At 50.0% G+C, this 14,943-nt stretch overlaps 1 protein-coding gene across 1 annotated transcript in view; it reads left to right on the top strand.

The window, feature by feature from the left end:
• ARHGEF18 (Rho/Rac guanine nucleotide exchange factor 18) overlaps nucleotides 1-14,943 on the top strand; it is a 124,618-nt gene that overhangs the window by 31,913 nt on the left and 77,762 nt on the right. The window contains exons 10-11 of the mRNA XM_031659062.1: nucleotides 2,110-2,212; nucleotides 2,381-2,522. Of these exons, the coding sequence (XP_031514922.1) occupies nucleotides 2,110-2,212; nucleotides 2,381-2,522 (245 nt within the window). The remainder of the gene's footprint in view (nucleotides 1-2,109; nucleotides 2,213-2,380; nucleotides 2,523-14,943) is intronic.

The raw sequence follows: 14,943 nt of genomic DNA, 5'->3' as shown, positions 1-14,943 counted from the left end.
AAGTGAGAACGGCAGGGGAGGGCAGCCTTGGATTTGAACAAGGGTTTACGGATGGTCCTTTGGGCCAGGCCCCCTGTGCTGGAGGCAGGAGCTGGGGCCCCCATCAGGGCAATGGGGGGAGCTGGCAGGGAAGGGAGGGATGAGGCTCTCGTATACCCTGAGAGAACAGAGGAAGACTTCCTGGAGGAGGTGACGATGTAAGCAGGGTTCTGACGGAAAGGTAGGAGTTTGCCAATATGTGCAGATGAGGATGAAGGAAACAAAATGGAATTAGAAGGCTTAGGGAATGACATCAGAGTAGGGCGGGGAGGAGGGAAGGTGGGAGAAGTCAGCAGAGACCAGACCACCTCAGCCACACGACAGAGCTCAGACTTTATCCTAAAGAGCAGTGGGGCTCGGGCGTGGTGACTCATGCCTATAATCCCAGCACTTTGGGAGGCTGAGGAGGGTGGATCGTCTGAGGTCGGCAGTTCAAGATCAGCCTGACCAACACGGTGAAACCCAATCTCTACTAAAAATACAAAAATTAGCCGGACGTGGTGGCGGGTGCCTGTAATCCCAGCTACTCAGGAGGCTGAGGCAGGAAAATCACTTGAACCCAGGAGGCGGAGGTTGCAGTGAGCCGAGATCGCACCCTTGCACTCCAGCCTGGACGACAGAGTGAAACTCCCTCTCAAAAATAAATAAATAAATAAATAGCAGGGGGGCCTACGAGCATGAGCATCATCAGTTCTGGTGATAGGATGGGGACAGGATGAGGATCACAGACAGGGCTGAAGGTCCCTGAATCCTTCTCTCTCCCTCCTTTCCTCCCTCCCTCTCTCATTCACTCATTCATTCATTCAACAAACATTTACGGATATTTACAAAGTTCCAGAAGCCACTTGGACTGGGATCGGGGGCACAGACTGGAGAAATGGCATCTCCGCCCAGAAAACAGATCCTACTAGAGCAGGAATCATGTCTGCCTTATATGTCACTGACCTAATATTTATTAAATGAGGGTGTGCCTGAAATCCAGGAAGCCATGCCAGTGACCTGGGGATGGAGTTGGGGATGGGGGAGGAGATAGAAGAACGAGCAGGATTTAAAGACCAATTAGGGCCGAGTGTGGTGGCTCATGCCTGTAATCCCAGCACTTTGGGAGGCTGAGGCGGACGGATCACCGGAGGTCAGGAGTTCGAGACCAGCCTGGCCAACACGGTGAAACCCCGCCTCTACTAAAAATACAAAACAGGTTGGGCGTGGTGGCTCACACCTGTAATCCCAACACTTTGGGAGGCCAAGGCGGGCAGATCATGAGGTCAGGAGATCGAGACCATCCTGGCTAACACGGTGAAACCCTGACTCTACTGAAAATACAAAAAATTAGCTGGTCGTGGTGGCGGGCACCTGTAGTCCCAGCTACTCGGGAGGCTGAGGCAGGAGAGTGGCGTGAACCCAGGAGGCAGAGCTTGCAGTGAGCCGAGATCGCACCACTGCACTCCAGCCTGGGCGACAGAGCAAGACTCAGTCTCAAAACAAAAACAAAAACAAAAAACAAAAGAAAAACCAACAATTAGCTGTGGCACACACCTGTGGTCCCAGCTACTCGGGAGGCTGAGGCATGAGAATCGCTTGAACCTGGAGGCAGTGGTTGCAGTGAGTGGAGATTGCACCACTGCACTCCAGCCTGGGTTACAGAGTGAGACTCTGTGTCAAAAAATAAATAAATAAATAAATAAATAAATAAATAAATAAATAAATAAGGTCAATTAGATACGGGGTGGGGGTGGGGGGTGTGAATTAGAGGTAGAAATCACAAGTGAACAGAGCTGAAATTCCCAGCCCAGGCATTGACGTACCTCAAACCTGAGATCATGTTGCATTTCTGTCTGCAAACCCAGTCCCCAAAGCTCCCAGAACTTTGCAAACATTAATTCATGTTTGCTGAGTGAATAAGAGAGGGAAGGAGGGAGGGAAGGAGGAAGTCAAGGGCCAGGGAAGGGTTAAGGCAGGACCGGGAGGCCACAGGGAGACAGGTTCCAGGTGGATTCCTGGAGCAACCCACAGGGCTGCCTCAGAATGGCCCCTGGCCCCCTCTAGTGGACCTTCCCTCTCATCCCCCAGGAGCGAGGACAGTGCTGGCAAGAATGAGAAGAGTGACAAGAGTACCAGCGTGAAGCGCAGGCTGAGCTGCCTCCGCAGTCGAGTGACCAGGCAGAAGGAGAAGGTCAGGGGAGCTGAGCCACGGGGGCCCCCCCTCTGCCTTCCCCAGCTTGGCATGCTGCCCTTAACCCGGGAGCCCTGTGACTGGGGCTGGCGGTGCGCTGCGTACACAGTACCTAAGAGGGCCAGCCCCTGCAGAGGGCATCCTGAGACCTGCCTCTGTCCCATCCAGGGGAAGAGCCCGGCACATCTAAAGGACAAGGGCCAGGATGCACGAGAGAGGCGGGAGTGTGTCAATGGGCACCAGCTCGTGCAAGGGACCTTCTCCAGCCCCTCCAGCTGCCCCCTGTGTGGCAAACCCTTCTTGAGCTCGGGTAAGTCTGGTGGCCCAATCCATCCTCCTGGAGGGCAGTCACCTTCTCCGCGTCCGTTCAATCATACTTCTGGGCTCTCTTGATGTGTGCATCCTCGTTCTGTTTTGCCCTCTCCTTGGCGGCTCCCTGGAAAGAACCAGGGATGGCTCCCTGGGCACAGGGTCCCTTGGGCTAACTCAGGACTGGCAACAGTCCCTTTAAGTCCCAGCTTTTGATATTGTGGGAATCCTCCTGCAGCATCTGGACTTGAGCCATGGATGGGTTTGCTAGGGCTGTCATGACAAAGCACCACTTACCAGGTGGCTTAACCATCAGAGATATATTCCCTTGCAGTTCTGGAGGCTTAAAGTCTAAGATCAAGGGCTGAGCTTCATATGAAGGTGCCAGGAAATGATCCGTTCCAGGCATCTCTCCTGGCTTCATCCCTTAGCGTCACGTGGCCCTGTCTGTATCCCAATTTCCCGTTTCTATAAGGATACCAGCCACATTGGATTAGGGGGCTCACCAGACTCCAGTGTGGCCTCATCTTAGCTTATTTACATTCACAAAGACTCTATTTACAAATAAGGTCACATCCTAAAGGATAGAAGTGGGGGAGTAGGATTGCAACATATGAATTTGATGGTGGGGAGGCATATAATTTTATCCATAACAGGTCGTTTTCTGCTTCTTGGGGCTCTTGGTGGTTGCGGGGTTGCGAGGGGAAGAGTCTCTACTCAAGAAAGAGTACCGGATTCAAGAGACTCCCAGAATGAGATGGCTCTGGTCATGGCTGGGATTTAGAACTTAGTCTTTTTGCAAATAAGCTCCACTTTGAAGGGAATGAAGAAGAGGAGGTGGTGGCGATTGCGTGTTAGAAAAGATGCGTGCGCCGTTTGCAACAAGAATCCAAACCGCCGTCTGTGGCTGGCAGAACTCAGGCTAGTTCACAGTTTCTGGACCTTAGCGCTGTCAACATTTGGGTCCAGGTAATTCTTTGTTCTAAGGGGCTATCCTGTGCATCGTAAGATATTAAGTAGCATCCCTGGCACCTGCCCTCTAAATGCCAGTAGTAACCACCTCCTGCCTCCAGTTGCAACAGCCAAAAATGTCTCCAGACATGGCCAAAAGTCTCCTGGCGGGGCAGAATTGCCTCCAGACAGGAATCCATGGGTGAATGAGATGGGCAAGCAGATCCTAGATAGGCTTAGACCATGCAGTGAGAGCAACATCTCCACCCCGGGGCAAGTGCTTCTGAGCAACGTGACCGCAGGTTCTGCATTTGTTGGCTTTACCTGCTCCAGGCACGGGAATTTTCCTTCTTTCACGTTTCCCTCTCTTTCTGCAGTGCCGTTGCTGGCCATGGGGCTGGGCGTGGCTGTTGGTGGTCAGTGGTGTCAAGGCTGTTCCTCTTTGAGCTTTTTCTTTGTTAGGCAATCCCCATCCAGCTCTGTGACCCATGAGCCGTCCTCAGCAGAGGCTGGCATGGGCTTTTTGCAAAATCTTTTTTTTTTTTTTTTGCGACAGGATTTCACTCTGTTGCCCAGGCTGAAGTGCAAGGGTGTGATCTCAGCACACTGCAGCCTCTGCCTCCTGGGCTCAAGCAATCCTCCCACTTCCTCCTCCCGAGTAGCTGGGTCTACGGGTGTGCACCACCATGCTTGGCTAATTTTTAAACTTATTTTTGTAGAGACAAGGTCTCACTCTATTGCCCAGGCTGCTTTCAAACTCCTAGACTCAAGCGATCCTCCTGCCTCAGCCTCCCAAAGTGCTGGAATTACAGGTGTGAGTCACCCCACCGTGCCCAGCCTTTGCCAAATCTTCAGTGCACCAACAAAGTCAGCGTGTTGAAGTCCTTAATTTGGGACAGCAGGTGACTCCCTCTTTTCCCTGGCACCTTGTTCTCTTCTGCCGGGCATGAGGTGTGCTCAATCTATCTTAGGCATCAGATGCGAGGGGCAGGTAGGAGGTTGGAAGTTGGGTGAGTAAAGCCAGAGATCTAGAACCAAGGCTGCACAGAGCAGGTTCTGGGAGCCCGCTCTTGGGTACCCTTGCTTGAACAGCTCCAGGTTGAGCTGAACCAGGCACTTCCTTCTATGATTGCTGGTTCACTATCATTCTCCATTTGTTTCTGTTCCTGCTTTTGCTTTGCTTCTCAGAAAAATCCTGAGGTCTTTAAACTCTGATTTGGGATCATCCAAGGTCTTGTATGTCCATGTGGCCCACTGACTTAGAGCATCACCATCATCTGGGAACTTCATCATCATTATTATTATTATTATTATTATTATTATTTTGAGATGGAGTCCCATTCTGTCACCCAGGTTGGAGTGCAGTGGCACGATTATAGCTCACTGCAAATTTCACCTCACAGGTTCAAGTGACTCTCCTGCCCCAGCCTCCCGAGTAGCTGGGATTACAGGCACCCACCACCATGCCCAGCTAATTTTTGTATTTTTAGTAGAAACAGGGTTTCACCATGTTGGTCAGGCTGGTCTTGAACTCGTGACCTCAAGTAATTTGCCTGCCTCAGCCTTCCAAAGTGCTGGGATTACAGGTGTGAGCCACCATACCTGGCCTGTCACCTGGGAACTTTTAAAAATTTTATTTTTATTTTAGAGACAGGATCTCTCTCTCTCTCTCTCTCTCTCTCTCTGCCCCAGGCTGGAGTGCAGTGGTGTGATCATAGCTCACTGCAGCCTTGAAATCCCTGGCTTAAGCAATCTTCCCATCTCAGCCTCCCCCCAAATAGCTGGGACCACAGGCATATATAACCACATCCTGCTAATTTTTAATTTTTTTTGTCTGTTTGTAGAGACAGGGTCTTGCTATGTTGCCCAGGCTGGTCTCACACTCCTGAGCTCAAGGGATCCTCCTGCCTCAGCCTCTCAAAGTGCTGGGATTATAGGCATGAGCCACCATGGCTGGCCCACCTGGGACTTTTTTTTTTTTTTAATTATTTATGTATTTATTTATTTTGAGACAGAGTCTTGCTCTGTCACCCAGGCTGGAGTGCAGTGGCACGATCTCGGCTCACTGCAAGCTCCGCCTCCCGGGTTCACGCCATTCTCCTGCCTCAGCCTCCCAAGTAGTTGGGACTACAGGTGCCCACCACCACGCCTGGCTAATTTTTTGTATTTTTAGTAGAGACTGGGCTTCACCATGTTAGCCAGGATGGTCTCGATCTCCTGACCTTGTGATCCGCCGGCCTCAGCCTCCCAAAGTGCTGTGATTACCGGCGTCAGCCACCGCTCCCAGCGATTTTTTTTGTTTGTTTTTTTGTTTTTTTTTTTTAAGATAGGGTCTGGCTCTGTCACCCACGCTGAAGTGCAGTGGTGCAATCTCAGCTTACTGCAACCTCTGCCTCCCAGGTTTAAGTGATCCTCCTACCTCAGCCTCCCGAGTAGCTGGGACTACAGGCGCGTGTCACAAATACTTGGCTAATATTTTGTAGAGACAGGGTTTTTCCATGTTGCCCAGGCTGGTCTTGAAATCCCCAGTCCAAGTGATCCTCCCACCTCAGCCTCCCAAAGTGCTGGGATGACAGGTATCAGCCACTGCAACTGGCCCACCTGGGAACTTTTAATATCAAATCCCAGGTCCCATCTCAGATGGACTGAAACAGAATCTGCATTTTAACAAGAACCAGGAGTGATTTGTACGCCGTTAGTTGGCTCATTGCTGCTCACAGGCAGGTTTCACAGACTCAACACTATTGACCTATTTGGGGCCCAATCACTTTCTATCATGAGGGCCTCTCCTGTGCATTGCAGGATGTTGGCTATCATCCCTGGCCTTTGGACCCACTCAATGCCAATAGCAACCCCCCTCCCCCCCAATTGGGACAGCCAAAAGTATTTCCTGGCCGGGTGCGGTGGCTCACGCCTGTAATCCCAGCACTTTGGGAGACCGAGGCGGGCAGATCACTTGAGGTCAGGAGTTCAAGACCAGCCTGGCCAACATAGTGAAACTCATATCTACTAAAAATACAAAAATGTGCCAGGCGTGGTGGCACAGGCCTGTAATCCCAGGTACTCAGAGGCTGACTCAGGAGAATCGCGTGAACTCGGGAGGCGGAGGTTGCAGTGAGCTGAGATCGTGCCACTGCACTCCAGCCCGGGCAACAAGAACAAAACTCCGTCTCAAAAAAAAAAAAAGCTGGGCATGATGGTGCATGCCTGTAGTCCCAGCTACACCGGAGGCTGAAGTGGGAGGATCGCTTGAGCCTGGGAGGCGGAGATTGCAGTGAGCTGAGATTGCACCGCTGCACTCCAGCCTGGGCGACAGAGGGAGACTCTGTCTCAAAAAAAAAAGACAAAGGAAAAATATGAAGTTGGAAAAGGAGACAGAGTGATTACAGAGTTTGTCAACCTCAGCACTACTGACATTTGGGGCTGTCGTGTGGGGCCGCCCTGTGCCTGGGAGGAGGTTGAACAGCATCCATGGCCTTCACCCACTTGGTGGCAGGAGCACCCCTAGCTATGATGACCAAGTTGCTGAGTGTCCTCTAGTGGCAGGGTAGGAATGCAGTCACCCCCAGGTGAGGACCACAGCTCTCCCTTAAGTGTCCAGGGATAGCCTTTCCGAATTGGTGACGCTGGAATCCAGATATGGAGGAAGTAGGAAAAGGGCCCTGTGGATATGTAAGGAAGAGTATTCCAGGTCGTAGGTGCAAAGGTCCTGGGGCAGGAATGTGCCCCAGGCAGCAGACAGGCCAGTGTGCTTGAAGTGGAGGTAGAAGAGGTCTGTCGGAACCCGCTGCAGTCACACAAACGTGCATGCCTGCCCCCATCTGAGACATTGCTCAGAGGACCCTGTCACTTGTCACTTGATGGCTGGGCTTGCTGTCTGCAAATCCAGCTTCCACCCAGACTCTTCTCAGGGAAGGCAGGCTTCAGTGGCCCCTCTTTGAGCCCGGAATTTGCCATTGCTGCTTGGGATCCCTTCTGCACTGGGGGAGCTGCAAAGACAATTCCTGCCTTCTAGCTGGCACCCGTGTATGAGCTTTCAGACCCCCTGGAGTTGTATACCACATCTGCTGTGTCCCTGCATTTTTCTGCAGGAGGTGAGCATCCAGGGTTTTCATCAGATCTCCAAATAGAACACGCGACCTCGGAAAAGGTTGGCAACAATTTACTAAGTCAGGGACTGGCACACTGTAGTCCATCACCTGTTTTTTTGTTTTTTGAGTTTTTTTGTTTGTTTGTATACGCTGAAAGCTAAGAATAGTGTGGGTTTTTTACATTTGTAAGTGGTTGAAAACAAATATTTGGTGACACACAACCATTCTATGAAATTTGCATTTTGGCCGGGCGCGGTGGCTCAAGCCTGTAATCCCAGCACTTTGGGAGGCTGAGGCGGGTGGATCACGAGGTCAGGAGATCGAGACTATCCTGGCTAACATGGTGAAACCCCATCTCTACTAAAAATACAAAAAACTAGCCGGGCGTGGTGGCGGGCGCCTGTAGTCTCAGCTACTTGGGAGGCTGAGGCGGGAGAATGGCGTGAACCCGGGAGGCAGAGCTTGCAGTGAGCCGAGGTCACGCCACTGCACTCCAGCCTGGGAGCACAGCGAGACTCCGTCTCAAAAAAAAAAAAAAAAAAAAAATTTGCATTTTACAGTCTGCAAATAAGGTTTTGTTGCAGGACAGCCCTCCTGTTCATTTATGTATCATCTTCGGTTGTTTCCAAGCTACATCTTTGTTTTTTGTTTTATTTTGTTCTGAGACAGAATCTCGCTCTGTCACCCACGCTGGAGTGCAGTGGCACGATGTTGGCTCACTGGAGCCTCTACCTCCCAGGTTCAAGCAATTCTCATGCCCCAGCCTCCCGAGTGGCTGGGATTACAGGTGCCTGCCACCATGCCTGGCTAATTTTTTTCAGTAGAGATGGGGTTTCACCATGTTGGCCAGGCTGGTCTCAAACTCCTGACCTCAAGTGATCCACCCACCTCCGCCTCCCAAAGTGCTGGGATTATAGGCATGAGCCACCATGTCTGGCTCAAGCTACACTTTTGGTTGGCAGAGTTGAGTGTGCAGCATTACAGAGCAAGTTTGCCAACCCCTGAATGAGGTTATCTGGTAGCAAGCAAGGCGAGTAGCTTATCATGTCCTGCAGATCAATAAACCCCTTACAAAAATGACCTTGAGCGATGAGAGTTCCAACAATGTCTAATTTCCTGAATGTCACTTTATAATCATAAAAGACTTTGCACAAATAATAACAATGGTGGCCGGGCGCGGTGGCTCAAGCCTGTAATCCCAGCACTTTGGGAGGCCGAGACGGGCGGATCACGAGGTCAGGAGATCGAGACCATTCTGGCTAACACAGTGAAACCCCGTCTCTACTAAAAATACAAAAACTTAGCCGGGCGAGGTGGCAGGCGCCTGTAGTCCCAGCTACTCGGGAGGCTGAGGCAGGAGAATGGCGTGAACCCGGGAGGCGGAGCTTGCAGTGAGCTGAGATCCGGCCACTGCACTCCAGCCTGGGTGACAGAGCGAGACTCCGTCTCAAAAAAAAAAAAAAATAATAATAATAATAATGGTTAGCATTACCGTGCGGAGCACTTACACTATCGCAAACACTGTAAGTGCTTTAGTTTGTTTTTATTTATATATATATATATTTTTAATAGAGACAGGGTCTTGCTATGTTGTCCAGGCTAGTCTCGAATTCCTGCCTTCAGGTGACCCTCCTGCCTATGCCTCCCAAAGTGCTGGGATTACTGGTATGAACTACCGAGCCCGGTCTGTAAGTGCTCTAAACCGATTTCCTCATTCAGCTTTGTAACTCTATAGACACTAGCACTTTCTCTCTTTCACAGATGAGGAAACTGAGGCCCAAAGAAGTTAAGTTTTTGCTTAAGTCAGGATTTGAACTCACAGCCTGAGCTCCTGATCACCAGTCCATTGCCACATGATGCCCTTTGATTTTGATTTTATTTATTTATTTATTTATTTGTTTGTTTGTTTCTAGACAGAGTCTCACTCTGTCACCCAGGCTGGAGGGCAGTGGTGCCATCCCGGCTCACTGCAACCTCCTCCTCCCAGGTTCAAGCCATTCTCCTGCCTCAGCCTCCCAAGCAGCTGGGATTGCAGGCATGTGCCACCATACCTGGCTACTTTTTGTATTTTTAGTAGAGACGGGGTTTCACCATGTTGGCTAGGCTGGTCTCAAACTCCTGACCTCAGGTGATCCACCCGCCTCAGCCTCCCAAAGTGCTGGGATTAGAGGCGTGAGCCACTGTGCCCAACCTGCCCTTTGATTTTTTTAAAAATATACTTTTAATTTTATATTTATAGGAAAGTACAAAGAAAACAGAGACAGTCCCCTTAAGCCCTCTTCCCCATCTTCTCCTCATGTTATTTTTAATTTTTTTGAGACAGAGTCTCACTCTGTTGCCCAGGCTGGAGTGCAGTGGAATGATCACAGCTCACTGCAGCCTCGACTTCCTGAGTTTGCGAGATCTTCCCACCTCAGCCTCCCAAGTAGCAGGGACTACAATCTTATACCACCAAATCTGGCTAATTTTTTTTTTTTTTAATGAGACTGGGTCTCGCTCTGTTGCCCAGGCTGGAGTGCAGTGGTGTGATCTTGGCTGACTGCACCCTCCACCTCATGGGCTCAAGCAATTCTCTCACCCCAGTCTCCCAAGTAGCTGGGACTGGAGGCACATGCCATCACACCAGGATAATTTATTTTATTTTTATTTTTATTTTTGTAGAAACAGGGTTTTGTCATGTTGCCCGAGCTGGTCTTGAACTCCTGGGTTCAAGCGATCCACTCACCTCAGCCTCCCAAAGTGCTGGGATTACATATGTGAGCCACTGCATCCACCCCACATTATTTTTATTTATTTATTTATTTATTTGTTTGTTTAATTTTATTTTTTTTGAGACGGAATCTCACTCTGTCATCCAGGCTGGAGTGCAGTGGTGCCATCTCGGCTCACTGCAACCTCCGCCTCCCAGGTTCAACGATTCTCCTGCCTCAGTCTCCCGAGTAGCTGGGATGACAGGTGCGCACCACCACGCCTGGCTAATTTTTGTATGTTTAGTAGAGATGGGGTTTCACCATGTTGGCCAGGCTGGTGACGAACTCCTGACCTCAAGCGATCTGCCCTCCTCGGCCTCCCAAGGTACTGGGATGACAGGCGTGAGCCACCGTTCCTGCCTTACATCATCTTAAATCATCCCCTCTCCCTAATGTCTCTGGCCTGTGAGGGTCTCTCCATCTTACCTTACTGCTTATGACTGTGACAGTCTTGAGAAGTACTAGCCAGGTAGCTGGTACACAATCTCCCAATCTGGATTTGTCTGATGTTTTATTAGAATGAGCCAGGGGTTGTGGTTTTTTAGAACTCTCCTGTCTCATCAAATCAGGAGGTCCATGCTATCCGCAGGACATCCCTGGAGATGTCAACCTTAATCATTGTGAAGGTAACGTCTCCAAAAGTAACTGCTTTTCAGTTTCCCTACTCTATTCTTTGGAAGCAAGTCATGACATCCATCCCACTCTCAGGGTGGTGGGAATTAAGTTCTTTCTCCTACAGACATCATTTGATTTTGATTTGCAGGACAACTCTTTGAGTTCAAGAAAGATTTGAGTTTGTGTGAAAGAAATGATATAGGGCTGGGTGCAGAAGCTCACACCTGCAATCTCAGCGCTTTGGGAGGCTGAGGCAGGAGGATCCCTTGAGCTCAGGAGTCTGGGCAATATAGTGAGACCCTTGTCTCTACAACAAAAATGTTAAAAATTTAGCCAGGTGTGGTGGCACTCGCCTATAATCCTAGCTACTCGGGAGGCTGAAGTGGGAGCATGGCTTGAGCCCAGGTGTTCAAGGCTACAGTGAGCTATGATCTACCACTGTGCTTTAGCCTGGGCCACAGAGCAAGACCCTGTCCCTAAAAAGAAAAAAGAAATAATGTGGGTAAAGGCCGGGTGTGGTGGCTCATGCCTGTAATCCTAGCACTTTGGGATACCAAGGCAGGAGGATGACTTGAGGTCAGGAGTTTGAGACCAGCCTGGCCAACATGGTGAGACCCCATCTCCATTAAAAACACAAAACAATTAGTGGGGCGTGGTGGCGCATGCCTGTAATCACAGCTACTCAGGAGGCTGAGGTGGGAGGATCCCTTGAACCCAAGAGGTGGAGGTTGCAGTGAGCCAAGACTGCACCACTGCACTGCAGCCTGGGCGACAGAGTGAGACTCCATCTCCCAAAGAAAGAAAGAAGGAAGGAAGGAAGGAAGGAAGGAAGGGAAGAAGGGAAGGAAGGAAGGCGAAGGAAGGAAAGAAAAGAAAGAGGATGTGGGTAGTAATTTAGCAATGATAGCATGATGTCTGGCACATACGGGCAACGGTACCTTATATCATCATCATCCTTCATTTTTGAGACGGAGTCTCTGTCGCCTGTTGAGGAGCGATCTCTCAGCTCACTGTAAGCTCTGCCTCCTGGTTCACGCTTATTTTTCCTGTTCAGCTCGAAGCTGGGACTACAGGCGCCGCCACCTCGCCCGGCTAGTTTTTTGTATTTTTTAGTAGAGATGGGGTTTCACCGTGTTAGCCAGGATGGTCTCTATCTCCTGACCTCGTGATCCGCCCGTCTCGGCCTCCCAAAGTGCTGGGATTACAGGCTTGAGCCACCGCGCCCGGCTTCATTTTTTTGTTATTGTCATATAAAGCCTTTTAGCCAATAAGAGGCAAAGCTAGCATTTAAATCATAGACCCTTGCCTCTGCAAAGCTGCAAAAATAAATAAAAATAATAATAAATCACAGACCCAGCCAGGTATGGTTGCTCATGCCTGTAATCCTAGCACTTTGGGAGGCCGAGGAGGGAAGATCATGAGGTCAAGTGATCGAGACCATCCTGGCCAACATGGTGAAAGCCAGTCTCTACTAAAAATACAAACATTAGCTGGGCATGGTGGTGCCTGCCTGTAGTCCCAGCTACTCAGGAGACTGAGGCAGGGGAATCACTTGAACTCGGGAAGCAGAGGTTGCAGTGAGCTGAGATCACGCCACTGCACTCTAACCCGTTGACAGACTGAGACTCTGTTTCAAAAAAGTAATTAAAAAAAAAAAAAAATCACAGCCCCTAACCCTGTTCTCTGACCGCAAACCCCTGCCCCCCTGTGTCAGGAGGCATGCAGGGGCCATAACACCCGTGTCTCATTCCCAGCAGACTTAGAAAGGTCCTCCCAAGGTAGGCCAGGGTAGGCCAAGGTAGGCCTCCCCACAGGCCTACCTGCTTTTAAAGGTATTCAAAGCCAGACGTGACAGTCTCTCCCATGGAGGAAACAGCCTCACAGCAAGTTAAACAAACAGAACAGAGAATGAGTCACACTCCAGGTAATTAGAGAAGGTGGGCCTCTATGATAAAGTCGGGATGCTTTTCGGAGAACAGACACCACGCCGGACAGTCCTGTTCCTAGCCTTGACCTTTGAGGTTCTTTATGATTCGACCCCACCTATCCCTCCATGCTTCTCTCCCACTACTCAGGCTCCCCAGACTCCACGGCCCAGCCACCCTGAAGTCTCATGGCTGTTCATACACATCACCTGTGCCTTGCTCATCCGGCGCTGTTCCTGGAACTCCCTCTCCCACCTAACTCTTACTCATCCTTTCAAGACAAAGCCCAGGCCCACTTCCTCCAGGAAGTCGGAATTAGGCTGGATAAGTGTCTGAATGTCTCTTAGGCCAGTTGCTCTCAGCCAAGGAAACATCTGGAGGCATTTTTTTCAGGACCAGGGGAGCCACTGGCATCTAGGAAGTAGAGACCAGGGATGCTGCTCAACACCCTCCAGTGCATAGGAGACCACCCCTGCCACCACCACCGAGAATTATCCAGCCCTAATTGTCGAAAGTGCCAAGACTGAGAAAACCCTGCTCTGGGCCTAAGCTCATTGCATCTCCTTAGCTCTTAGAGCCCCCGATGCTTTATGATAAAGACTCATAAATGAGGCTGGGTGTGGTGGCTCACACCTGTAATCCCAGCATTTTGGGAGGCTGAGGCAGGCAGATCACCTAAGGTCAGGAGTTCAAGACCAGCCTGGTCAACATGGTAAAACCCTATCTCTACAAAAAATACAAAAATTAGCCAGGTGTGGTGGTGGGCACCTGTAATCCCAGCTACTCGGGAGGCTGAGGCAGGAGAATGGCTTGAACCTGGGAGGCAGAGTTTGCAGTGAGCCAAGATCACGCCACTGAACTCCAGCCTGGGCAACAGAGTGAGACTCTGTCATCTTAAAAACAAAACAAAATAAAAAAAAACAAAACAAAACAAGAGACTCATAAATGCGGAATGGTTGGATGGATAAAAGAAAGACGAGAGATGCTTCTCCTTCCTGATTATCTCTGAGAAAGTTGGTTTCTATGTTGAGGGGAGGACTGCGTCCACCTGAAAGTTCCTATAACCAAGATAGCTATAGAAATAAGGTTTATGGCCAGACGCAGTGGCTTACGCCTGTAATCCCAACACTTTGGGAGGCCAGGATGGGAGGATCACTTAAGGCCAGGAGTTCAAGACTAGTCTGGCCAATATGGTGAAACCTTGACTCTACTAAAAAAAGTATATATATATACAAAAATTTGCCAGGCTTGGTCATGCACACCTGTAGTCCCAGCTACTTGGGAGGCTGAGGCAGGAGAATCACTTGAACCCAGGAGGTGGAGGCTGCAGTGAGCCGAGATGGTGCCACTGCACAGCAGCCCGGGTGACAGAGGCTCCATCTCAAGAAAAAAAAAAGAAAAAAGAAAGAAAGGAAGGAAGGAAGGAAAAGAGAAAGAGAAAGAAAAAGAAAAAAATAAGGTTCAAAGGCCAGGCACGATGGCTCACGCCTACAGTCCCAGCATCTTAGGAAGCCCAGGCAGGCAGATCACTTGAGCCCAGGAGTTCAAGACCAACCTAGGCAACATGGCGAAACCCCATCTCTACAAAAAAATACAAAAAAAGTAGCCAGGTGTGGTGGTGCGTGCCTGTGGTCCCAGCTACTCGGGAAGCTGAGGTGGGAGGATGACTTGAGCCCAGGAGATGGAAGCTGCAGTGAGCTATGATTGTGCCACTGCACTTCCAGCCTGAGTGACAGAGTGAGATCCTGTCTCAAAAAAAAAAAAAAAAAAAAAAGAAAAAGAAAAAAATAAGGTTCATGGCCCTAAGTCCAAAAGTCATAGCTACTCAGAGAAGAAACAGCTGCTCACTCATTGAGCCCTCATAAACTCCCGTGTTAGGGTTTCTGACCTCAGCTGCAGTAGGGTGCCTGACAAATTATGTCTTGCATTTCTGGGCCATCCAATTCCCTGAACATGCTCCCTTCCTCTGGACCATGAAGGTTGGACTTAAATTGAAGGCTGGTCCATTTGGGGATGTCACCCCCCAGCTTCTCAACTGGGGACTCTCAACAACATATTGTGCATGTTTTGAAGTGATTTGGTTTGGGGAA

This window comes from Papio anubis, chromosome 20 (genome assembly GCF_008728515.1).
Source record: "Papio anubis isolate 15944 chromosome 20, Panubis1.0, whole genome shotgun sequence".
NCBI classification, from domain to species: Eukaryota; Metazoa; Chordata; class Mammalia; order Primates; family Cercopithecidae; genus Papio; species Papio anubis.
Note: the sequence above shows the minus strand (reverse complement) of the source record. Positions and strands in the feature narration are given on the sequence as shown.